The 26,076-nt window shown below is 46.9% G+C and overlaps 1 protein-coding gene across 2 annotated transcripts in view; it reads right to left on the bottom strand.

Annotated features, from left to right (window-relative positions):
• The window catches only part of IGSF11 (immunoglobulin superfamily member 11), a 376,323-nt gene that overhangs the window by 239,655 nt on the left and 110,592 nt on the right, over window positions 1-26,076 (bottom strand). The window contains exon 1 of one of the 2 annotated variants that reach the window (XM_068270862.1): window positions 5,256-5,468. The exons of the other annotated variant lie outside the window; for it this stretch is intronic. Coding sequence (XP_068126963.1) covers window positions 5,256-5,343 — 88 coding nt within the window. The 5' untranslated portion in view covers window positions 5,344-5,468. Of the gene's footprint in view, window positions 1-5,255; window positions 5,469-26,076 lie in introns of those variants that run through there. 2 annotated transcript variants of the gene reach the window in all.

Raw genomic sequence — 26,076 nt, 5'->3', positions numbered from 1 at the left:
TTTAGACGTGCTAAGGGGGTTTTCACAGGCGTGCTAACAGTTAGCACCGCTTTGTGAATCAAGCCCCTGATCTGCTGCATGCTTGTTCAGGGGCTATGGCTAAAAGTATTATAGGGAGAGGACCAGCAGGATGCCAGGCAACTGGTATTGCTTAGGGCTCTTTCACATTAGGGCAGATTTTCTGCTTTTCAACGCAACGGGTAAAGTTTGCGTTACCCAAGGTGAAATGAAAGTCCATAGACTTTAATTTTAGCTTTCACATATAACGCAGCCTTTTTGTGCGTTGCGTTACACTGCACCCAGGCGCAGTTTTTCGGCCAACGCTAGCTTTGTGCGTTACAATGTTAGTCAATGTAAAACGCATACTACGTTTTTAATCCTTTAACGCAGGCAATCAGTCCCAGAATGCAACAGAGGAACAATGTAGAAAGTTGAAAACTAAAAGAAAAAAAAATTACCTGCGTTTTCCTATGTGCTGTAACGCATTGAAAACGCATTAAAAAGCATACAACAAAACGTATGCTTTGAGCGTTCTCCAACGCAAGCTCTGATGTGAAAGAGCCCTTAGAGGGAAATAAGTATGGCAGCCTCCATATCCCTCTCGCTTTAGTTCAGTTGTCCTTTAAGAACTGCTGATCCTCTTGACATGCACTTTCAACTTTGGATTATGTATGTATGTATTTTTTTTTATTTATTTCTTAGCCAGATGTGACAGTTGTACCTTAACGGCAGAAATGTATGCTTAGATGATCTTTGAGCTCAGGTGTTTTTTCTTTTATTATTTATTTTTTAGTTTAAAGCTTTTCCCGTCTTGCCGATCTTTCTGCCGGCTCGACTCCCGTGGAGTAGGAGGTTGCCATGGAAACTTTGATGACCAAGACAGTCAAGTGTACAATTTCAGCTACTTTGCAATGCCACGCCGCCAAAATCAAGTATCTCTTCGTGAAATATCATAGAGAAATACGACTTGGCCTCGGAATCTGAACCATTACTTTTATTTTTCCACAGATAGATAGGACGCGTTGCATTCCCAGCAGTTTTTTTTATTATTTTTTTTTTTATATACCGTAGGTTGGATTCACACATGTCCAAATTCCCATCCGATTTGCAGTTTTACAAATTTGTAATCGTAAGGTACCATTTGTCCCAATCTTGTGAACAAGAAGATCATAGCTTCCATCAGGGGCGTAACAAAAGATCCTGCAAGGGATGCAGCGGCAGGGGGGCCCAGAAGCCGCAGGGGGCCCACATAAGGGGCAGAAGTTTCTTTTCCCTGTCCTGAGAGACGGACAACTAAGGGCTTGGAGAGAAAAAAACTTTCTGCTCTCTGCACAATTGTTCTAATGACTGCATCTGCTCAGTCGCTGACGCCCCTGATGTATTTTGCAGGCACCAATAATAATATTTTTGTGTTAGGCTATACACAGAAATTAGGTTTTTCAGAATACCATAAATCTATATAGAATACACTAACTATGACCAGGCTAAAGACACCTCACTGGCTAAAACTCAAACAGACCCCTCCAGTTATTGTCATGAGGGGTGTGCAGCCGCTTCATAAAGAATAAAAAATAACCGTGGTGTACAGCCTTGGTTTTTACAACAATTAAAACAGATCAAATGTAACACAATCATTGCTTAAAGTGAACCTGAGATAACGTAAAAACAAGAATTCATACATACTTGGGACTTTCTCCAGCCTGATCCATCCCTCGTCCCCATCCTCCACCTTCTAATCTAGATCATCCGCTATGGCTCCCGGTAAGTTTGCGAGTCGGGGTTACTGCACATGTGCAACCTGACCGGCGCTCTCCTGTAGCCGGGAGTGTTCTGCACCTGCTCAGTACTACTCACAGGCGCAAAGGCGCAGAACAATCCCAGCTGCGGGAGTGTGATGGGGGAGCGTGCGCAGCCGCACTGCGCATGTGAGGACTGGCCACGACTGGAGGAAGTTACCAGGACCATATCGAAGGATCTAGAAGGCGGAGGATGGCGGCGAGGGAGGGATCAGGCTGAAGAGGGCTGGAGGAAGCCGCAGGTATGTATGAATTTTTTTTCTTTCAGGTCATCTGAGGTACCCTTTAATTTGCACACTAATAGTACCTGCCATATCATGGTTATGATATTCCTCCTCTGTTATGCTAATCAGAGAACTAGCAGTTTAGTATAAGGATTTTATAAAGCACTGTGTGCCAAGAATAGGTCTGTGGTGCTCCCGCCTGCAGGTGGCACCCCAGGCATCTGCCTAGCTTGCCTATGCCTAAAAACAGTCCTGTGTAGTGGTTTATGAGTTGGTCATTCTGGTATGATAATTTTTATTTTAAAGAATTGTGAGACTACCTGTTAATTGGCTGAGTGAATCAGCTGATGGAGAGGAGAGCATAGTCATTTTAAAACACTGCTTAAAGAGAAACCGTGACCAAGAATTGAACTTCATCCCAATCAGTAGCTGATACCCCCTTTCCCATGAGAAATCTCTTTTCACAAACGGATCATCGGGGGCTCTGTATGGCTGATATTGTGGTGAAACCCCTCCCAGAGTGTGATGTCATGACCATGGTCCTGGTAATTTCTTCCCTGTGAACCGTGTTGCATTGTGGGAAATAGCTGTTTACAGCTGTTTCCAACTCCTAAAAAAGCAAGCAGCATCTCCTTCCAGTGACACCACCTCCCAGCAGTAAAAATGTCACCGTGTGATAAATGTCAGAATGTAAATCAGGGAGAGGAAAGCTTTTACAATGGGAAAACACTGACTAAATCATTTATACATAATTATTGTAAAAATGAAGCACTTTTTTGTTACATTATTTTCACTGGAGTTCTGCTTTAAGAAGCATTAAAGGGAACCTAAATTAAAAAAAAAGTTTAACTTACCTGAGGCTTTTACCAGCTCCCTGCAGCCGCCCTGTGCCAGCGCCGTCACTGAGCGATCCTCCAGTCCCCCACAGCGCCCCTCTTTCGGCCGGGCGACTCACAGAGCACTCCCGTCAATGGAAGCGCGATCAGAAGACGCGCAGACTATGGCCGCGCCAGTGCAGTTTCTAGGTTAAACTGCTCCCAGGGCGAGTATCAAAAATACGCCCCCCCCCCCCCCCCACCATAAAAAAAAAAAAGTTAAAATGCTGCCAGCTGCACTTAAGTGCACTCCTGTCCGTTTTTTATCAGCACATCAATGTTACGGATTGTTACGTGTTGCTGAAAAGCGGACAGCAGCGCACTAGTGTGTACAGGCCCTAAAGCACTTGTGCAACGCTTTTTTACTCTGTGCACAAGCACTTCATTTTACTGAGCATGTGCGGACCTTGCTTGTGCATGCCCAGTACAGATACATTCGCCCACGCTCGTTTGCGTTCTGAAAGGAAGATACAGGAAACCCCTGGACTATCCTTCCCTTCCATTGAGGCACCACAGCTCCCAGCAAGCCCTACCTCCATTATAGAAGTACCACAGTTTCCAGCATGCTCATCCTCTTCAATGGAGGTACCACAGTTCCCACATAGTTTTGGATTGTCACTAGGGCCTCAAGAGATGGCTGCCCAATGTGAATTGTGGTCCCCTGCAGAACATTTTTCAGTGGAGCGCACTATCCTGTCCGGCTGGCTTGCTCCTCTATGTGCTTCATACTGGTGGGCGCCTCATCTGACCTGACGGCATGAACATACTCCAGTGGTGTCAGAAATGAGGTGCATGTGAAGGTGAAAAGCAAAAAACTCGCAGGGGAGCGCACCATCCAGACAGGTGTCTGTGTGCTCTGCTACGAATATTCAGAAGCTCCAAGGGACCACTATTCACTGGGAGACCAGGAGGGGCTCTAAGGGAAATCACAATACTATATGGAAGAGAAGGGGCATGCTGGGATCTGTGGTGCCTCTATAGAAGGAAGGTGCATGCTGGGACCTGTGGTGCCTCTGTGGAGGAGCATGCTAGGAACTGTAATGCCTCTATAAAGGGGAGGGAGGAAGGGGCTTGCTGGGAGCTTTGATACCTCTACAGAAGGGAGGGAAATGCTGGCAGCTGTAGTATCTGTATAGGCTGGGAGCTGTGGTACCTCTGTATAAGGGGGGCTTGCTGGGAGCACTGGTACCTTTATACAAAGGGGAGGGTGGCTTGCTGGGAGCAGTGGTACCTTTATAGAAAGGGGAGGGGGTTTGCTGGGAGCAGTGGTACCTTTATACAGAGGGGAGGGGGGCTTGCTGGGAGCACTAATACCTTTATACAGAGGGGAGGGGGGCTTGCTGGGAGCAGTGGTACCTTTATAGAAAGGGGAGGGGGTTTGCTGGGAGCAGTGGTACCTTTATACAGAGGGGAGGGGGGCTTGCTGGGAGCACTAATACCTTTATACAGAGGGGAGGGGGGGCTTGCTGGGAGCAGTGGTACCTTTATAGAAAGGGGAGGGGGTTTGCTGGGAGCAGTGGTACCTTTATACAGAGGGGAGGGGGGCTTGCTGGGAGCACTAATACCTTTATACAGAGGGGAGGGGGGGCTTGCTGGGAGCAGTGGTACCTTTATAGAAAGGGGAGGGGGTTTGCTGGGAGCAGTGGTACCTTTATACAGAGGGGAGGGGGGCTTGCTGGGAGCACTAATACCTTTATACAGAGGGGAGGGGGGCTTGCTGGGAGCACTAATACCTTTATACAGAGGGGAGGGGGGCTTGCTGGGAGCAGTGGTACCTTTATACAGAGGGGAGGGGGGCTTGCTGGGAGCAGTGGTACCTTTATACAGAGGGGAGGGGGGCTTGCTGGGAGCAGTGGTACCTTTATACAGAGGGGAGGGGGGCTTGCTGGGAGCAGTGGTACCTTTATACAAAGGGGAGGGGGCTTGCTGGGAGCACTAATACCTTTATACAGAGGGGAGGGGGGCTTGCTGGAAGCAGTGGTACCTTTATACAGAGGGGAGGGGAGCTTGCTGGGAGCAGTGGTACCTTTATACAGAGGGGAGGGGGGCTTGCTGGGAGCAGTGGTACCTTTATACAGAGGGGAGGGGGGCTTGCTAGGAGCAGTGGTACCTTTATACAGAAGGGAGGGGGGCTTGCTGGGAGCAGTGGTACCTTTATACAGAGGGGAGGGGGGCTTGCTGGGAGCAGTGGTACCTTTATACAAAGGGGAGGGGGCTTGCTGGAAACAGTGGTACCTTTATACAGAGGGGAGGGGGGCTTGCTGGGAGCAGTGGTACCTTGAGAAGGGAATAAATGGGCCCCCTAATGCTGTGGGGTGGGGAAGGGGTTGTCAGGACAGAGGAGCAGGACAAGTACTCACAGCATGCAGGCCAGGGGGACACAGGCAGCAGAGACGCAGACACATCCTGTCCGTTTGGCTGAACACTCTCCCCTTCCCCCGACACCATGCTTTGAACTCGGACTCTTGGAGGGGAGGGGGGGGAAGGAAGAAGCTGCCTGGGACACGCTCTTCAGGAAGTTATCCCGGGGCAGGCTGTCAGAGATGAGCTGCAGGCAAGTGTCATGCCTGCAGCTGTGTGTTTGCTCTGCCCAACGCTCTTCCACCAGGAGAGTCTTTCCCTGCCACCCAGCTTCCCTGCACTTAAGAGCCCCCTGCCCGACCAGACCAGCGACCACGCTATCAGTCATTATGGCAGCCAGCAGGAACCTGCGCCTCCCCCCTTCTCACTGACAGCAGCCATATCGGCAGGAGAGCACAGGTCAGATACAAAGGAGTTGAACTACTGACCGGGGGTGGCTCCTGCGGCTGCCTCTGTTGCCACACATCATCCAGGAGCGAGGATGCAGCAGGGATCCAGTCAGGGAAACACACGTGGTCATCTCCTTCCAGGGCGCCCTGACACCTGCAGTACCCCTACTGTACGTCAGTGTCACCACGCATTGGTCATGTGGTGTTCACTTGACGTTGGGCACGGCTGGCAAGGCAACAGGACGCCCAGGAGGAGTGCAGAGCGGTGATCACGCTGGTCTTCCTGGGCTAGGCTGCACTGCGTGTCACTGTCTTACTCTTTCTATTGGTCTGTACTTGCCGGCGCCCCCCTTCGGCCCCCTGCTGCACTGCGCCCCGGGCAGTTGCACGTACCGCACGCCCCAAAAAACGGCCCTGGGCCGCGCATCCAAATGAAAGAGGGGCGCTGCGAGGGACTGGAGGATCGATCCGTGCCGATCACAAAATCCCACCACTTCCACTTGATGTATATCGAAAGAAAAAAATGAAAAAAAATGCGGACCTTCAAGCACATTTCTTGCTCTAAAAAAATGAAATTATTTTTCTGTTTAACCAATCGTTTTTATTGAACATTGGGAAAATCAAATCTTCTCATGTGGCCTCCTTCCTGACAATCTACTCACTGGGCTGGTGCACCCCAAGGGCAGTTCTGAGCATTTTTTGGAAACGATTGCGGTTTGAAGAGAGCTTGACTAATGAATTTCAATGGGTTGGTGCACACCAGAGCGAATCGTTTTTCCCCCAAACACAAACTCGGGTCCTGCAGCATTTTTGCTGATTTCTGAGGCGATTCTGCCTCAATGTTAAGTATAGGAAAGTGGAAAACCGGAGGGCTGGAACCCACCAGAGCGATTTTCGTAGCGTTTAGGGAGCGATTCAAACCACTAGCGATTTCCCTAAACGCTCAGCTAATGGTAATGGATGAGCCAAATTCCGCTGGATCGAGTGCGATTACCAAATCGCAAAACGAAGGACATGCAGCATTTTTAGCGTTAGCGTTTCTGCAATGTAAAGTATATAAACGCTGGCCTAATCGCTCATCAAAACCTACACAGAGCGATTTTGCTAGCGTTTTGAAGTTACTGCACACTGTATAAAAAATAACATAAATTGAAAGAACCAATCAGATTTAAAAACGCTAATCGCTACACAATCGCTGGCAAAAACCTTACATTTTTTAAAATCGCTTCCAAAACGCTCATGAAATCGCTTACAAAACGCTCACACAAAACGCTAGTGATTGCGATTAGTTTTGTAGTGGGTTCCAGGCCTGAAAAATGCTAAATCAGGTCACATTCACACTTGCGTTTTCAAAACGCCGGCAATTTTTGGTGCATTTTGCATTTCTGCGCGGAAAAATCACTGAACACTGCTGCGATTTTTGCCGCGATCACGTTTAGCGCTTCTATAGCACTGAACCACGATCGTTGGGAAATCGCCTGAAATTGGTGCAGGCGACACGCTTTTGGACGATTTGCGGCAATTAGCGCAAATCGCCCAAGTAAGAACGAGCCAATAGGGTTTCATTACACTAGTGCTTTTAAAAAGCGCTAGCATTTGAGCTTTTTGCCGAAATCGCGGCAAAACGCTCGAGTGGGAATGGGTCCTCAGAGTCGTTTTCCAAGCGTTTTTGTTACAGTAGCTGTTCAGTTCCAGCTGCACTGTAACAAAATATAAAAACCGCTACACAAAAACACTCCAAAAACCGCTAAGCAGGTTTAGAAAATCACTCCAAACGTGCCTAGAATCGCTCTGAAAAACCACTTCAAAAACCAGTAGTGTCTGCAGATACTCTATCCTATCGGTTTTTGGTGTGCATTGTCCCAAACTCTTGTCGTTTTCTTGCTGAAAGTTTCTATCATACCGAAACAGCATTTTTTTTACAGCTCCCAGTAGAGGAAACAGCAAAATAATCTGAAACGAAGAGCAGATTATCATATTTGATTTCGGTTTTTATTGCAAAGGTGGACTGAACCTTTATAACGACGCACCGTGTCTTAATTAGAGCAAAATCCTTCTTCTTAGCTCAGCCAATTAGCAAGCGTCAATAAAACTTCTTAATTATTCCGTGTGACAAAGCCTGCTGCCAGTCTCACCCAAATATTTTCCAATGCAAGGGAAAATATGTCACGAGCCATTTTTACTCCTAATAAGCAAATTAGCTAAACCGACGCTGAGACATGAATGTCTTACTCTTTTCCCAGAATCCTCCTCTTTTGCGTCCGCTGTTAGCTTTGTTTAACGGCCTGCCCTGGAGAGGGGGGAGATCAAAGCAGAATTAGCGTTTTTTGTGTTGTTTTACCCATGGCGGTACGGCCTCCCCAGAGGAGCGCCAGGCTTTGTAGTGAGCGCGTTGCGCGGCGAGGAATTTGCGCTCCCTGTGTAAGGATGGTTGGCTTTGAACAGGCAAATTAGCAGGGAAAACTACTTCTAGGAATGAATTTTACATTGGCATAATGAGTCTGATTAATGTGATATTTCATGGATGCCACATACGTGCTGGGGAGTGAAATCCCCCCAGGCCAATCTAGTTTTTCGGGATATATTTGGGGGGGGGGGGGAGACTTTTGAAGTATTTGGCTCTAGCACTTGAGGAACTAAATGATATATACAGGTAGTCAATGGTTAATGAAGACATTTGGGACTGTAGGTTAATTTATAACTTGAGCTGGATAGTGAACTGAGCTAAGGGCTCTTTCACATTAGGGCAGATTTTGTGCGTTAACGCAAACGGCAGCCGTTTGCGTTAACCAAAGTAAGATGAAAGTCCATAGACTTTCATTTTACCTTTCACACCCGACGCTGCGTTTCGATGCGTTGCGTTTCCCACGCACCCGGGCGCAGTTTTTCCTCCAACGCACCCGCGAGCCGGCGTTTTCCGTCGGGTTTAATTACCAGCTACCGCCGCTGATTGCGTCGCACCGCAGATACCCGACGACACGCCGCAGGCAGACAACACGTGCAGGAGAACGGCTCCTGCTCGCGTTGTCTGATGTGAAAGAGCCCTAAGGGCTCTGCCTCTGACACAGGAAACCAGGTTTCAAATCTCAACTCTTCCTTTTCAGTAAGCCAGCATCTGTTCAGTAAGGAGACCTTGGCCAAGGCTCCATAACACAGCTACTGGCCATAAAATGCACCATGGTGTAGACTGAGCACTGGCTCATAAGGGACCACCCACTGACCTCCACATACTCATCTCCCACCATCAGGGCTGGATTTTACATAAGGCATTGTAGGCACGAGCCTACAGGCGCCTTATGTGGGAAAGGTGGCCCCCCTCCTCAGATCACTGAGCTCAAGAGCTTATACCCTATTCCTTGTCTCATGTCACTAAGGATAATATGAGCCAGTGATCAGAGTGTAAGATTCTATGGACAGTTCGTGACATAAAGCAGGAATTAAAGTTCTGAATATTTTTTTTTACTTGGGGTGTGGCCTGTGTTCAGGGGCGGGGCTTAGGGCACCAGAACACCTGTGTCTACAGGGCTCTGAGTTGTAAATCTGGCCCTGCCCACCATGCATTGCCATGTAACAACAGCACCACTGATGCCACTATAATAAATTTGCAGACCCTGAATCACTGCTAGGGCCGGTTCACACTAGAATGGTGCACTTGGTGGCTGCTTTCCACCCATTTTGCATGTGCCTAGAACTAATTCCCTGTCTGGTCCGCTTTCGCTCGTCCACCCCTGCGTTGATCACGTTGTCCTGTACACATAGTCGCTAGCCTGTTCTGTCGGTCCGCCCATATTCAGCCCAGAGGCTCGCAGGAGCATGGCGCTCTCCACTGCCGGCATTAGGCCGATTACTCCCTAGGAATAGGTAGAATTTTCATTGGTCCACCATCATCCAATGAGAATTCTTCCTGTTGCTGAGGATTCCCATTGATCTTTTGCAGCCCACTGGAGATCCCCCTGTTTCTGCCGTCCACTGGGCTGTAGTGATGAGTGTAATGACCAAATCACTATTATGCAAAATTTAGTGTAATTCACGAAATTACGATTACGCCCGTAATTGAAAATTTGCATCTCGCATAGGGATGAGCGTAATGACCTAATTACGAATTTCCGAAATTTCGCGAAATTACTACAATTACGATTTTAGCAGTAATCGAAATTTCGTAATTTTCGCAAATTACGCAAATTTTCGTAATTACGATATTTAGTATTTTAAAGTTTGCAAAGGTTTCTATCCCTCTAGATGCCTTCGTAATCGAAATTTCACTCCCGTAATGACGAATTTCGTGTCTTCAACCGAAATTTTACTGTTTCAGGTTTGTAAGAGTTTCTATCCCTCTAGATGCCTAAAATGAATAGCACAGCCAGCCAGCTCCTCCTCCCTCTCTCTCTCTCTCTCTCTCTCTCCAGAGATCTGTAGTACTTCAAAACCATACTCACATTCATGACATGTCCAGGGATCAAACCCAGGCCAACCACATGGAAGACAGCTATGCTCACCACCATACCACCAAACACACACTAAATAGACTGCTAACCTAAATCTTACTTGTAGACAGTCATATGAGACACATGCTGGGTGCAGGGCTTTGTGATTGGACCATGCGATAGAGTGAGGTGCAAAAATGAAATCATGCCTAGCAGAGGATGGTTTCACAGTGTTAAATGCTAGGCTGGCTGTGGTGCAATTGGTTAGTGTGTCTGGCTGGTAACAGCAAGGTTACAGGTTCAATTCCATCCAGGCATGTCTTTTCCTTTTGCGTTCAACAGTTGTCCAAACAGAGCCAACAGAGCCCCAGATAGCCATGTAGAGTTAGGTCACAGCTAGCCTGGCTGTGGTGCAATTGGTTAGTGCGTCTGGCTAGTAACAGCAAGGTTACAGGTTCGATTCCATCCAGGCATGTCTTTTCCTTTTGCGTTCAACAGTTGTCCAAACAGAGTCAACAGAGCCCCAGATAGCCATGTAGAGTTAGGTCACTGCTAGCCTGGCTGTGGTGCAATTGGTTAGTGCGTCTGGCTGGTAACAGCAAGGTTACAGGTTCGATTCCATCCAGGCATGTCTTTTCCTTTTGCGTTCAACAGTTGTCCAAACAGAGCCAACAGAGCCCCAGATAGCCATGTAGAGTTAGCTCACAGCTAGCCTGGCTGTGGTGCAATTGGTTAGTGCGTCTGGCTGGTAACAGCAAGGTTACAGGTTCGATTCCATCCAGGCATGTCTTTTCCTTTTGCGTTCAACAGTTGTCCAAACAGAGCCAACAGAGCCCCAGATAGCCATGTAGAGTTAGGTCACAGCTAGCCTGGCTGTGGTGCAATTGGTTAGTGTGTCTGGCTGGTAACAGCAAGGTTTGATTCCATCCAGGCATGTCTTTTCCTTTTGCGTGCGCGCGCTGCGCCATTGAACCCCATGGGGTATTTTGCGTGCGTAAAACTTTACGCATGCAAAACTTTGTGCTCGGTGTTTGGACAACTGTTGAACGCAAAAGGAAAAGACATGCCTGGATGGAATCGAACCTGTAACCTTGCTGTTACCAGCCAGACACACTAACCAATTGCACCACAGCCAGGCTAGCTGTGACCTAACTCTACATGGCTATCTGGGGCTCTGTTGGCTCTGTTTGGACAACTGTTGAACGCAAAAGGAAAAGACATGCCTGGATGGAATCGAACCTGTAACCTTGCTGTTACCAGCCAGACGCACTAACCAATTGCACCACAGCCAGCCTAGCATTTAGCATTGTGAAACCATCCTCTGCTAGGCATGATTTCATTTTTGCACCTCACTCTATCGCATGGTCCATGGTCCAATCACAAAGCCCTGCACCCAGCATGTGTCTCATATGACTGTCTACAAGTAAGATTTAGGTTAGCAGTCTATTTAGTGTGTGTTTGGTGGTATGGTGGTGAGCATAGCTGTCTTCCATGTGGTTGGCCTGGGTTTGATCCCTGGACATGTCATGAATGTGAGTATGGTTTTGAAATACTACAGATCTCTGGGGAGAGAGAGAGAGAGAGAGAGAGAGAGAGAGAGAGAGAGAGAGAGAGAGAGAGAGAGAGAGAGAGAGGGAGAGGGAGGGAGGAGCTGGCTGGGCTATTCATTTTAGGCATCTAGAGGGATAGAAACCCTTACAAACCTGAAACAGTAAAATTTCGGTTGGAGACACGAAATTCGTCATTACGGAAGTGAAATTTCGATTACGAAATTGTAAATTACGATTTGAAAATTAATTACGAAATTACGAATTTGGGTCGTAATGTTAAATTTCGCATTCGTAATAAAAGCAGTTCGAAATTTCGAAAATTTCGGCTCATCTCTAATCTCGCACTCCCATGCATGACTGCAGGACTTCACTAGAGCTGCCCCCATCCTGTGGAACTCTCTCCCACTGCCCATCAGGCTCGCTCCCACCTTCAAAAAAGCACTCAAAACTCACTTCTTCAAGGAGGCCTACATCAACTCAACACTACCCTAATCCTTTCTGCCCATAACTTCTTGCTGCACCCTCTGCTTTTGTGTCACCAACCCCTCCCTCTAGATGGTAAGCCTTTGGCAGGGCCCTCTCCCCTTGTGTATCATACATGACTGTGTGCACTTCACCCAGAATTTAGAACTTGTTACCACTACCACTCCAGTTTATGATCTGTCTGCATTGTGTTGTGTAGCTTTTTGCTATTACCTGTATTTAGTTGTATCTATTGTCTATTACCTGTATTGTTCTGTCACCCCTGTTATCATTGTCTGTAACCTTATTTATTGTACAGCGCTGCGTAATATGTTGGCGCTATATAAATCTAATAAATAATAATAATAATTTCACAAAATTATGCAAAATTGTACATTTATGCAGAATTTCGTAATTTCAGAATCAGAATCACTTTATTTCGCCAAGTACAGCAGGGCTATACTCGGAATTGATTGTGGTTCACATGGCATAGACATAGTGTAAGAGGACAGAGGACAATTTCGCAACACATACAGTTAACAATGATACAAGTACAGAAATGCACTAGTGATATAGATATGGGTTTCAGGTGAAAACAGTCCTGAGGCATCAGTTAGTCCAATAGAGCTGCTACTGATAGTGGATGGGTAGTGATGCTACAGTGGTGATAAGAACAGCGACAGAGACCCGGGCAGTGGGGACCAGGCAGGCACGGGCGAGAGCAGGCTGACCGACCCCGCCAGGGCAAGCTAGTGGGCGGGCCTTGTCGGGGGAGGGTTGGAGTAAAGCAACCGAACCGCTTGGGGGAAGAAGGAGTTGTCCCGCCTGGTGGTTTTGGATGTTAAGGACCTGTAGCGGCGGCCCAACGGGAGGAGTTCGAAGTAGCGACTGCCTGGGTGGGAGGGGTCTCGGGAGATCAGGGTGGCTCTCTTCATCATCCTAGCAGAGTGGAGGAGATCAAGGGGTGGAAGAGGAGACCCGATGATCTTCTCTGCATCAGTTATGACTCTCTGCAGTTTGTGCTTGTCGCTGGCCGTTGTGCCCCCGTACCAGACAATGACTGAGGAGCAGAGGATGGATTCTATGGTGGCAGTATAGAAGCTAGTTAGCAGTTTCCGGGGCATGCCGAAGCGCTTTAGCTGGCGCAGGAAGAATAGCCTCTGCTGCGACTTCTTCTGAACTTTGGTGGTGTTCTGCCCCCATTTCAGGTCATTCGTGAGAGTTGTGCCGAGGAACCGTACCGATGACATCGTTTCCATAACGGAAACGAATCTGAATTTTCGTGTTTAACGCGGAAATTCGTCAGTTCTTGAAATTGTGTTCCATTCCAGAGCCTCCTGATACATTTAAGTGACAGCACGTGCAAGGACTTTTGCATTATCAGATATTGCAAGGCCCAAAAACATAGTGTCTCAGCATGCATGACCACTAAGTGCATCTTGGCAAAGAGCACCTGTCTCAGAAGTGGCTGCAGGTGGAGCCTCCTGATACATTTAAAGTGACAACATGTACAGGGACGTACATTATTAGATATTGCAAGGCCCAAAACCAAGTGTCTCAGTATGCATTACCGCTGAGTGCACCTTGGCAAAGAGCACCTGTCTTAGAAATGGCTGCAAATAGAGCCTCTTGTTATATTTAAAGTGACAGCACGTGCAGGGATCTTTACATTATCAGTAACAGCAATCAGTAACTGCAGTTATTAATTAGTAATTTAGGTATTACTTAAATTTGCATTATTACTATTAAAATCAAAATGACGTCCATTTTCGTAATTAAAATAACTGTTTCTGTAAAAAACATGAAATTACGAAATTTTGCATCAAACCAAAACGCAAAATTCCACAACGGAAATTACGTTTACGGAATTCTGAATTGCGGCTTGTATGGCAATTCCGAAATTCCGAATTCGCGTCCATAGTTACCAGAACGCGAAATTACGCAAATTTTGGCTCAACATTACTGGGCTGTATAGGATGGACCGAGCGGCAGCAATCGATAGCGATCGGCGACGGCAATGGAAACGGGCGGAGCGGATGCGGCAGCTAACCTAGTGAGAAGGGACAGTGTCTGTTCCCATAGGCTTTCATTGCACACATTATCCCATTCAAATGTGTCAAGTCCAGACTCTGTGTACCGCCTAGTGGTCCTCGTGAGAGGTGCAGCAAGCAGATTTGTTTCTTATTTTTAACATTAGGATCCGCTTCCTGAGCTAAGTGGAGCTTAAAAAAACAACCCACGTTTTTTAAGCTAGTGTGAACCGGCCTGTACCCTCTGTGACTGTCTGTTAGAGACCACAGCCGCCATAACTGTCCCTTTAAATAAAACTTGTGACTTGGCGGTGTTGGCAGGCTGAGGCGTTGGCGCAGAAATGTTTTCACGCCACAACCTTTGATGCCACCCCAGACATCTAGATGAATCCGGTTTCGCGTGACACAAGCAGAGACTTCACAGCGTAACACTGGAGATCGGGGAAGAATGCCTGTATAATGGTTTGTTGCTCCCCCCCCCATCATACACACAGCCGCCCCTCACATGAAAAGCCCTGAATAACCTACATTCATAGAGCCAGAGAAAACCCCTCGTCAGCACTGGCACGCAGAACAATCGCCTGCACAGACGGAGCCTTGTGCTGCCGAGATGGACAGGGAGCCTTCAGCAGAAACTTGGGCATTCAGATGGAAATGAGCCCTTCGCCCCCCCTTCCCTCGCCCCGGCCTGGTACTCAGCACCGACAAACAAGCTACATGGAAAACAGATTCGCCAGAACACTGGACAATTGATAAACGAGTCATCAATAGACTCGCTAGCTCGGGCCCATTTCTCTCACGCTGCGATCTTGTGTGGGGAACGATACAGAGATATTAGTTTCCGATCTGTGCTGTCCGTCGTTCCATCACCCTTGTCGTTCCATTACTCCTCCACTCACCTCTTCCTAATTAGTTTTATTCGGGGACCTAACTGCAAATCACAAAACAACAACAAATCACCTAGGGCTCCCGGGGTGGGGGGCCCGGGGGTGATTACAGCTGATAGGCGATGATCACTGGCAATCCAAAAAGTGCTCTCAGAGGCGCTGAACTTTGCACCAGATCTATTTGAGTTATATGCTCAGTTTCTACTGCCTGACGAAGCAGGAAATGCCCGCGAAACGTGTTGCACTTGCACTTTCTGGAGTATATAAAAAAAAAACAATTTTTTTGTTTTTTTAATATACACTTGTGTGTGTCTGCTTGGGGGAGGTAAGTCCACCTCTGACTCCTCTCGTTTTAAACATTTTAAAGTATTTTATCCTACTGGCGCCTCTGTCTGCTTATACAGTTCCTGAGTCCACCCTTAGTAGAGGGGTGTTGCCCCTTATTTCCTATCGACAGAGAGCTACTTCTTAATCCTGAGTGGGGACAGGTCTAACCTCCTCACCTGCTGATATAGTGGTTACCTGGACGGTAACCCATGTTTGTGAGTATAGATAGATACTTACCTGTCATATCCATTTACCAGTACATACTACACCATATTGGGCTCTCGGTGTCTCCATTCTTTGTTTATATTAATAACCAGGCTGTCTTATATGTTTTATTTTGATGCCTGAAAGAGTTCATTTCTAGGCATGGAAGTGACAGCTTCTGTCTTGTCGGTACCTTGGAATATAGTAAACCTGAATCAATTTATACTGTGAAATGTATCACTGGTGGTGACATCTTTAGTTCTGCCAGGTGATCTATAGAGAATGTTCGTTACTGAGAGTTCTATGCACAGAGGTAGATATTACTTGCTTGGCAGAAAAAGCGTTATTTCCCACAATGCAACAAGGTTTTATAGACAGCAAACTGTCAGGACCACGGTCATGACATCACACTGTGGGAGGGGTTTCACCACAATATCAGCCATACAGAGCCCCCTGATGATCTATTTGAGGAAATGTAAAGATTTCTCATAGGAAAGGGGGTATCGGCTACTGATTGGGATGAAGTTCGATTCTGGGTTAAAGTTCCTCTTTAAAAATAATCTGTACTGTCCAATTTGTACAATAAAAAAAACATACCAATCGAGTCACTGTGATCTCCTGGATCCCTCTTTGCCGTTTCTGCAGCTCCCGCTGTGATCCTGGCTTTTAATCGCCAGTTTTAGGCAGTGTTTACAAACAAAAAACATGGCCGCTAACCAGGAAGTGGTGTTTGTATATGTATATGTGTAGTGTGTATATATATGATATGTTACAGTATACTACAAGTTTTTATTACATAGGGAATTATCTGCACTCCAGTCTGGGATAAGCATGTGACAAGCAGCAGCCCCCCCCCCCCCCCCCTCCTCAGCCTCACAAACTCAGAAAACTAAGGCCTCTTTCCCACCAGGACGTTGCATTTTAGGAGACTTTATAGGTTGCATAACGTGCCCTAAGGCGACGCCTGGTAATGTTGGAGGCGGACGCTACCTAGAGCTGACCACGTGATCGGCATCACGTGGTCCCGGCAGCCAATCGCCGCACAGAGCGGCCGCTCCAGGAAGTAAACACTGCATGTCACTCAGTGCAGTGAATATTAATTAGCCATGTGGCTGGCCGCAGAGGAGGAGGGGAGACCTCCTCCTCCAACATTACTGAGCATGTGCAAACAGTCTAACGCTGCTTAGCCGCGTATAACGTATAGCATGCAGCACTTTCTTTAAACATGCTGCGTTACAATGTAACGCAAACGTGGGCACTGTGAACAGCCCATTGATTTTTCATTGCTGTGCGGTGGGCTGCGTTACAGGCTGCAGTAACGTGCGCCTGTAACGTCTTACTGTGAAAGCAGCCTTAGAGCAGAGACCCATCTGTGAGGGATAAACAAAGTACACACACAGATCCTGCAGGGGGCGTGGAGGAGGTGTGCATACCTTCTCCCTATCACAGCAGAGGCAGCACATTTCTCTCTGGGCCGAGAAAAGCTCGACAAAGAAAAGAAGATTAGATATACTACAGAGACAGTGCAACTAGAAAAGGCTGCAGTAATCCAGACCACATTAGAAGAGGTATAGGAACTTATAGGATAGAAGAAATAAGGCTGATATTTTTTAAGTCCTGCACTTGCCAGGTACGTGTTCCAGCACCAGGGTTGCAGCCCCAGGGCTTGCTCCTTTAGAAGCAGGAAGGTAGCGGACAGCTCTCACCTCTCCCTCTCTCCTGTCAGGCTGACATTGCGCGCTGGAGATGTGAGCGATCCATTCTCTGCCAGGCCGCGCTGAAGAGGTGCGAGCAATTAAGTTGGTGCGCTCTAATTAAATCCCTGACATACGCACTTCCAGCGACGGCTTTCACATGACAAGAAAGTCAGCTCAGAATAAATTTACACCAAGAGGTACTCAACGTCGCACTTCTCAGGCTGGTAAAAAAAAAATTGTGTTTACTGTTCTTCCCAAATGACGCTTGTTTCTTCCCATTCACAGCCCAGCAGCGCTGATCTGCTGACACCCGTCGTTCTGACGGTGAATGTTTTACAGATACATGGGGGGGGGGGGGGGGACAAGTAGAGTTCAACTTCCAAGCAAGTGAAAAGGAGCGCAACAGCCAAAAGGTTCTAACAAGCGGAGAGAGAACTCGGGGACATGCTTTCTGAACGCAGCTATAAGAAACACAGTTTGCTATTTTGAAGGCTGTCACGGAGGCCAGACCTGAAGCGCACTGAAATCATTTGTGATGAATTAAAACACAGACAGCAGGCCAGGCCCCATCGTCTATCAGGAAAACATTCTCAATTGCTATCAGGGACAACAAATACTTGCATATTCAGCAGTGATGCATTGTGGGACACCTCATATGCTCACTCTAACCTGAATAATCGCAAATACCTGTTTTAAAGAGACACTGAAGCGAAAAAAAAAATATGATATAATGATTTGTATGAGTAGTACAGCTAAGATATAAAACATTTGGAGCAGAGACGTGAGTCTAATATTGTTTCCAGTACAGGAAGAGTTAAGAAACTCCAGTTGTTATCTATGCAAAAGAGCCATTGAACTCCACAATTTTCAGGGTTGGAACCCACTAGATCGATTTTTTGAGCGTTTAGGGAGTGTGATAAATCGCTTGCGATTTCCCTAAACGCTCTGCCAATGTAAATGGATGGTGCAAATTCCACAGAAGCGATTGCGATTAGCAAAATCGCAAATGCAGGACATGCAGCATTTTGTTAGTGTTAGCGCTTCAATGTAAAGTATATAATAGCTGGCGTAATCGCTCATCAAAACCTGCACGGAGCGATTTTGCTACCGTTTTGAAGTTACTGCACACTGTAACAAAATTAAAATTAATTGAAAGGACCAATCACACTTTAAAACGCTAATCGCTAATCGCTACACAACCTTTGGCAAATTGATACACTTTTTAAAATTGCTCCCTAAAACGCTCAGGAAATCTCTTACAAACTGCTCATACAAAACGCTAGCGATTGCAATCAGCGATAGCGTTTTGTAGTGGGTTCCAGGCCTCAAAGTCGCAGAGAGCTCTGTCTTCTGAAGCTTATTACCTCAAGTGTCTGGCACTGTATTGTTTTTTAATCTGCAGAGAACAGTTCAAAAGTTCACTGGCCTGCTCTATAAAATCATTTAGAAAGCTGAGTAGCGTGTAAACTGCAAATATTGGAGGATGATGCAAGGTTTTAAAAAAAAAACTATATAACTATAATATATATATATATATATATATATATATATATATATATATATATATATATATATTATAAAAATATGAGAATATTTTCTTTGTTCTTAAAGGGATACTGTAGGGGGGGTCGGGGAAAATGAGTTGAACTTACCCGGGGCTACTAATGGTCCCCCGCAGACATCCTGTGTTGGCGCAGCCACTCACCGATGCTCCGGCTCCGCCTCCAGTTCACTTCTGGAATTTCTGACTTTAAAGTCAGAAAACCACTGCGCCTGCGTTGCCATGTCCTCACTCCCGCTGATGTCACCAGGAGTGTACTGCGCAGACACAGACCATACTGGGCCTGCGCTGTGCGCTCTTGGTGACATCAGCGGGATCGAGGACACGGCAACGCAGGCGCAGTGGTTTTCAGACTTTAAAGTCTGAAATTCCAAAAGTGAACCGGAGGCGGGGCCGGAGCATCGGTGAGTGGCTGCGCCAACACAGGATGTCTGCGGGGGACCGTTAGAAGCCCCGGGTAAGTTCAACTCATTTTCCCCTGACCCCCCTACAGTATCCCTTTAATGTTCTAGCAATTATCCGTACTACACAACCAATTCATTATATCATAATTTTTTTTTCGCTTCAGTGTCTCTTTAAGAAGGTAAACTTCTGTTTTAAAGGGGAACTGAAGAGAGAGGTATATGGAGGCTGTCATGTTTATTTCCTTTTAATCAATACCAGTTGCCTGGCAGCCCTGCTGGTCTATATCTCTGCAGTAGTATCTGATTAAAACCAGAAACAAGCATGCAGCTAGTCTTGTCAGATCAGACTTATAAGTCTTAACCACTGAAACACCTGATCTGCTGAATGCTTGTTCAGGGGCTATGGCTAATAGTATTAGAGGCAGAGGATCCGCAGGGCTGCCAGGTAACTGGTATTGTCTAAAAAGAAATAAACATGACAGCCTCCATATACCTCTCTCTTCAGTTCCCCTTTAAGTACATAGCATTTTCAGTAAGAGGGCTTTTTGGTACTTTTGAGCCCCTGTACACACTATTAAAAGTTTTGGTTCACCATGAGCTTGCTGGGAAATCCAAAAACATTCTCGACTCGTGTTTGTTTGAAAGAAAATTCATGCAGCCCCGTAACAAAATCTAGTGGAGATCCTCCCAGAGGAGAAGTATTTAGTCAGTGTTTACCCATTGTAAAGTCTTTCTTTTCCCCGATTTACATTCTTCAATCCTATCTCTGCGGAATGTTTGTTTCTGAGAATTCCCGAAGACAGTGAAAATAATACCTGGCCTCTTAAGGTGCGTACACACATGCGACTATAGTCGTTTGAAACGATCGTTCCCCGATCGTTTCAAATGACGATCGTTTAAAAAAAAGCAATCAATGATCATTAAGTCTAACGACGGACGAGCTAGATCGTTAAAAATGAACGATCTAGCTTGGCGGTTTTTTACCAACGACGATCGTTTGCAAAAGTAGTACATCGTTGGAAATGGTTGTTCATACTAGGCTTGACATGCGCATTTCGCTATTTCTCCATGAAACTTCTCATTTTTATGCGCAAGCGCAATAGTTGCTTTTACGTGATATAACGTTCGTTCTAACGATCAGATCGTTACACACATTTAAAACTAACTTTACTTAGGTCGTTCTTTCATCAATTAAAAGTTCGTTCGTCGTTCTCAACGAACGATCATTGTCGCATGTGTGTACGTAGCATCAGAATGCTCTGGGAGGAGAATTTCACATAGCTAAATAGCCTAGGCTAGGCATCACTGGGAGGGCTGGGCTACATACCAATTTACAGCAATATATAAATATAGGAAGTGTTTCTGAAAGCTGATACTAGGAACGTTACCATTAATGTGGTTATCCTGCATAATTTACTGCATTCCAATATACAGTATGTCACTACAGGGCCTCTTTAGAGCAATTTCTGCACCTCCGGTTTTAACTTTTAATACAGATTGGATGTAAACAGCTGCTGATAGATATAAGCCTGGTACACACCTTCAATTATAATTGGCCAATCAATGACCAATTTCACCACCTCCATGGTTGTGCAGATAAGCTCTTGTACAACATGGATGTGGTATAATTGGTCAATGATTGGCCAATTTTAATTGAAGGTGTGTACCAGGCTATAGAAGTTACTAATTAACATGCAATGGGCTTGATTCAGTAAGCAGTGCTAACTGTTAGCACGCTTCTGAAAAGCCCCTTATCACTCCTAAACTCAGTTTAGGCGTGATAACATAAACTCGCGTGCAATGCCATTAAGCTCTATGCGACGTTTAGTGCGCACTGGACTTTGCGAGCGTAAAACTTTACGCGCATAAAACTTTGCGTGTGATCTGATTTTGATCTGAAACGGTGCTAACTTACTTAGCACCCTGGTAACACGCCTAAAGACTTTAGGCGTGCTAAGTAGGTTAGCACCGTTTACTGAATCGAGCCCATGTTATAATGTCACAAGATGTCATTTTTCTTTCCCCAGAAACACAGACCTGGCGGAGTTTAAGATCCCTCCCTGCCTCAGATTCATGACCGCTTTGCCCGGAGCCCTGCCTTAATATATTCCAGCGGGCAGGATTACAGGCAGAGCCGTAAAACACCAAATTAAGCAAGCGAGAAACTTCCAGCGAAAGTCTAAGCAGGAGAAACGCAACGCTCAATTACCTCTAAATAATGCCTCTGTTTAGCCATTACGGTTATTGTCGTTTATGTCCATCGACAGACACATTGCGAGCGTGCTGCAGGGAACGTTTCATGACCGAAATCTCAATTAAAGAAATTGTGTAAACAAGCAGGACAAATGCTGGGGATGGGAATGATACCTGCGGGCGTGAGATGACGGTCGCCCGGAGTGGCGGTTTTATTCCCGCCGACACGACCAAACAAATACTGGCGCATACTGCTCAGGTGGAATGCTTTCCCTGGTTTCTATTGGTGACCCTGCCCTCCCAGGGATGCGTAGCCTAGGCTATATATGCAGCCTACTCCTCCCCGCAGCACGCCAGGGCCCATTCTGAGTTCTCTCCCAGGTGATATTTTCACAAGTGGTAAATAAAATGTCTTTTACACCACTAGTAAGCAAACAAATACTCAAAATAATTTTGACAGTACTTATGCACCTACTTTTTGGCACTTTTTCCACATGTGCGGACTGACAGGATTCCCAGTAATGTACTTTCTGCACAGCAGGAAATAGGTCACTAGCAGGGGGGCGGGCCTATGCATATGACCCTGTTGCTGCACCGTGGTGCCGAGTCATATGAAGCCTAATTTCTGCAGTAATGTGTGAATCACACACCTGAAACAAGCATGTAACTAATCCAGTTAGACTTCAGTCAGAAATACCTGATCTGTTGCATGCTTGTTCAGGTATTAGAGGCAGAGGATCAGCAGGACAGCCAGGCAATCTGCATTGTTTAAATGGAAATAACTATGTCAGCCTCCATATCCCTCTCGCTTTAAGTGTGCTTTAAGTTACATTCAATAAAGTTCCTCTTACTTGTCACCTTTTGGCAGTAAGCGAGTGACCCAGCAGGTCCGAAGCTGCCACTAAGGGTGACAAAATTCAAAGGAAAAAAAAAATCAGAGCAGGATTATCCACCAGGCAACCTAGGAAGGTACTTGGGGCTTAGTGAGAGTTGAGGGGCCCACCTGCTACCATCTTTGACTCTGTCAACATCAACTTATCAAAAGGACCACAAGAAGGCCCCAAATCTACTACCTTCCCTAGAACCTCATTACATCTTAAAGGGACTCCGAGCACCTCTCATGGGCATGCCTTTAAGCCAGATGACTTCCAAGAAAGTGGTGCTATGACCCCTCTCGGGGAGCCTCTTGCAATGGCCATGCGTGTCACTTCCTCTTCCTGCTTCATTCAGCGATGCACTTCCCTAACAGAGAAGACAGGGGTGACCCGGAAGTTATAACATAGCCAAGATGGCAGCCACATTTTAAATTGAAATCGGACGAAAACTATTTGGTGTAGAAAAGCGATTCAAGTACGTACTTTGAAGTACTGGTCAGAGTCTTAAAGGCATACCAGTGAGAGGTGCTCGGAGTCCCTTTAAAGGACAACTGAACGAGAGGGATATGGAGGCTGCCATATTTATTTCCTATTAAGCAATACCAGTTGCCTGGCTGTCCTGCTGATCCACTGCCTGTAATACGTTTAGCCATAGACCCTGAACAAGCATGCAGTAGATCAGGTGTTTCTGACATTATTGTCACTTCTGACAAGATTAGCTACATGCTTATTTCTAGTGTTATTTAGGCTGACCAGGCGTCCTCTTTTGCCCGGACAGGTCCACTTTTTCTGACCTGTCCGGGCGTCCTCCCGGGATTTTGAAATGTCCGGGTGAAGAGAGCCGAACACCAGCGAGCCGAGCAATTAGCCACTTCATTGCGGCTCTTTAGTGAGCCGAACTTCCCATCACTAACCTAACCACTATTCTGGGCTAGAGAGGAGTCTCTGCCAGAGAGTCTCTGGCAGGCTGCTTCTGTGAGTCATCAGTTGACTTATGAGTCAAAGATTGCTGGCCTAGAATCTAGGCCAGTAAACTTTGACTCATGAGTCGACTCATGGGAGCAGCCTGCCAGAGACTCTCTGCAGCACGTGAAACCAGAGAGAGGCAGAGGGCGGAGGCAGAGAAAATCAGCTGGAGGGAGACAGGAGGTGGAACTGGGAACACTCGGAGGAGCAGAGCAGGAGAAGGGTTGTCTATGGAGGGGTGAGTGCTAGATGAGCTCAGAACATCCTCTCTGCCCTAAAAGATAGACAACAGCATGATAACCATTATTAATTAAAGTGGACCTGAACTCAGAACATACCTTCTGCTCTAAAAGATACCTCTGCCAGAGGTAACGGTTCGTGCAGTTATGTGTCGGAGGAAACTGTTGTTGCATTTCATTCCTCAGAGTTAACGGTTGCTGCATTTATCATTTTGACAGCCATTGTTGTCTGATTGCATTTTGTGCTCGGCCGGCCCTCCACCACTATGTGGTCTGGAAAAACAAAACGGCCCTCCATGCCCGCGAAGTTGGACAGCACACTGCTAAGGTCTTGTATATTTGGCCCTACCCATGACCACACCCACATGCTGTTGTGATCGTCCTCTTTTTTGAAAATCAAAATATGGTCACCCTAGTGTTATTCAGACACTACTGCAGCCAAATAAATCAGCAGGACAGCCTGGCAATGTGTATTATTTAAAAGGAAATAAATATGGCAGCCTCCATATACCTCTCACTGCAGTTGTCCTTTAATCCACATCACTACCTACATCACAACGTCCCATCACCCCTCCGCTGTTCCCAGACGAGCGTCAGCCTCTCCGGTTACTCCCAGCCGGGGAGCCATGACAGCCCGGCACTCTCATCAGGTGTCACAGAAAGAATAGGAGCCGCGATGTTACAGGCCTGTAATTACGGCTGATGAACAGACTTGTGTGAGAGGAACGCTGGCAGCCGTGACAAGCTGTCAGCAGATATGTGCAGATCGCTTGCAAAATTACACGCTGCAAATTCTATTACACCCGATCCCTGTGTTTACAGCGGGACAAGCATGTCGCTTTAATACCACGCTAGCTGAACGTCTACCTGCTCCCCGGGCAGCTGACAGAGTTAAAGTGATGCTCCGCTCGCGTTTCACAACCTACTTTAAATGTATAAGTGCGCTGGGCAAGTGCAATTTTAGGTTGTTAAAGGAGTACTGTAGGGGGGTCGGGGGAAAAAAGAGTGGTACTTACCCGGGGCTTCTAATGGTCCCCCGCAGACATCCTGTGCCCGTGCAGCCGCTCACCAATGCTCCGGCCCCGCCTCCCTTTCACTTCTGAAATTTCCAACTTAAGAATCGGAAAACCACTGCGCCCGCGTAGCCGCGCCCTCCCTCTCACTGACATTACTAGAGGCGTACTGAGCAGGTGCAGACCATACTGGGCCTGCAATACACTCCTGGTGACATCAGCAGGAGCGAGGACACGGCAACGCAGGCGCAGTGGTTTTCTGACTTTAAAGTCGGAAATTCTAGAAGTGAACCGGAGGCGGGGCCGGAGCATCGGTGAGCGGCTGCGCGGGCACAGGATGTCTGCGGGGGACCATTAGAAGCCCCGGGTAAGTTCAAATTTTTTCCCCCTACCGGAATCCATCTGAAAATGGCACCTGCGAATAATGGCGCACTGTGTTGCCGCTAATCCGTTTGTCGCTTATCCCTATTTAGTGTTAAAGTCTTATCGTTATTTAGCTCTGTTTATTTTGAATTTATTGAAAATTAGCGTTAACATTGTATCGTTATTTTTCGTTGTAAAAAGCGGTGATATAAAAGATATACCTAACCCTACTCTCACACAGAACCCTCTCTGTACCTAACCCCTAGAGCCCCCTGGTGGTGCCTAACCCTAACCACTTCCCTGGTGGTGCCTAACCCTAACCACTTCCCTGGTGGTGCCTAACCCTAAGACCCCCCCTGGTGGTGCCTAACCCTAACCACCCCCCTGGTGGTGCCTAACCCTAAGACCCCCCGGGTGGTGCCTAGCCCTAAACCTCCCCTGGGGGTGCCTAACCCTAACCACCCCCCTGGTGGTGCCTAACCCCTAGACCCCCCCTGGTGGTGCCTAACCCTAACCACTTCCCTGATGGTGCCTAACCCTTAAGGGCCCGTTTCCACTATTGCGAATCCGCATGCGTTGCCCGCATACGGATTCGCACAGCCAGTACAAGTGGATGGGACTGTTTCCACTTGTGCGTTTTCCTGCACGTTTTTCTGTGCAGAAAAAATCTGCAGGGTAGGGCCCTCAGAATTCGCCAGCGTGTGGAATGCAGGCGAATCGCACGCAATGTATTTAATAGGGAAATCGCATGCGTTTTCCCCATGCGTTTTTTGCCGCGATTTCACATGCGATTTCGCATAGGTACCCATGTTAATTCACACAGGCAGTGACATGGTTAAAATCGCATCACCCTAACCTATGCGAAATCGCATGCGAAATAGCGGCAAAAAACGCATGCGGAACCGCACCCGCATGCGATTTTCCTGCGGTGATTCGCCGGCGATTCCGCAACGCTATAGTGGAAACGGGCCCTAAGACCCCCCTGGTGGTGCCTAACCCTAAGACCCTCCTGGTGGTGCCTAACCCTAAGACCCCCCTGGTGGTGCCTAACCCTAAATCTCCCCTGGTGGTGCCTAACCCTAACCTTGACAGTGTTACATTAAATCCATTCAATGTTTTGCAGTTAAATAACGTCTGCAGTTTGGCTTATGTAGGGCGCTATTGATAAATAACATTACTGTGCACAATAACGTCTGCTGTTTGACATATGAACGGCGCTATTGATAAATAACGTTA

The sequence above is a fragment of the Hyperolius riggenbachi genome, chromosome 2 (assembly GCF_040937935.1).
Source record: "Hyperolius riggenbachi isolate aHypRig1 chromosome 2, aHypRig1.pri, whole genome shotgun sequence".
Taxonomy (NCBI): domain Eukaryota; kingdom Metazoa; phylum Chordata; class Amphibia; order Anura; family Hyperoliidae; genus Hyperolius; species Hyperolius riggenbachi.
The sequence above is the reverse complement of the archived record's forward strand: the minus strand, read 5'-3'. Positions and strand labels throughout refer to the sequence as shown.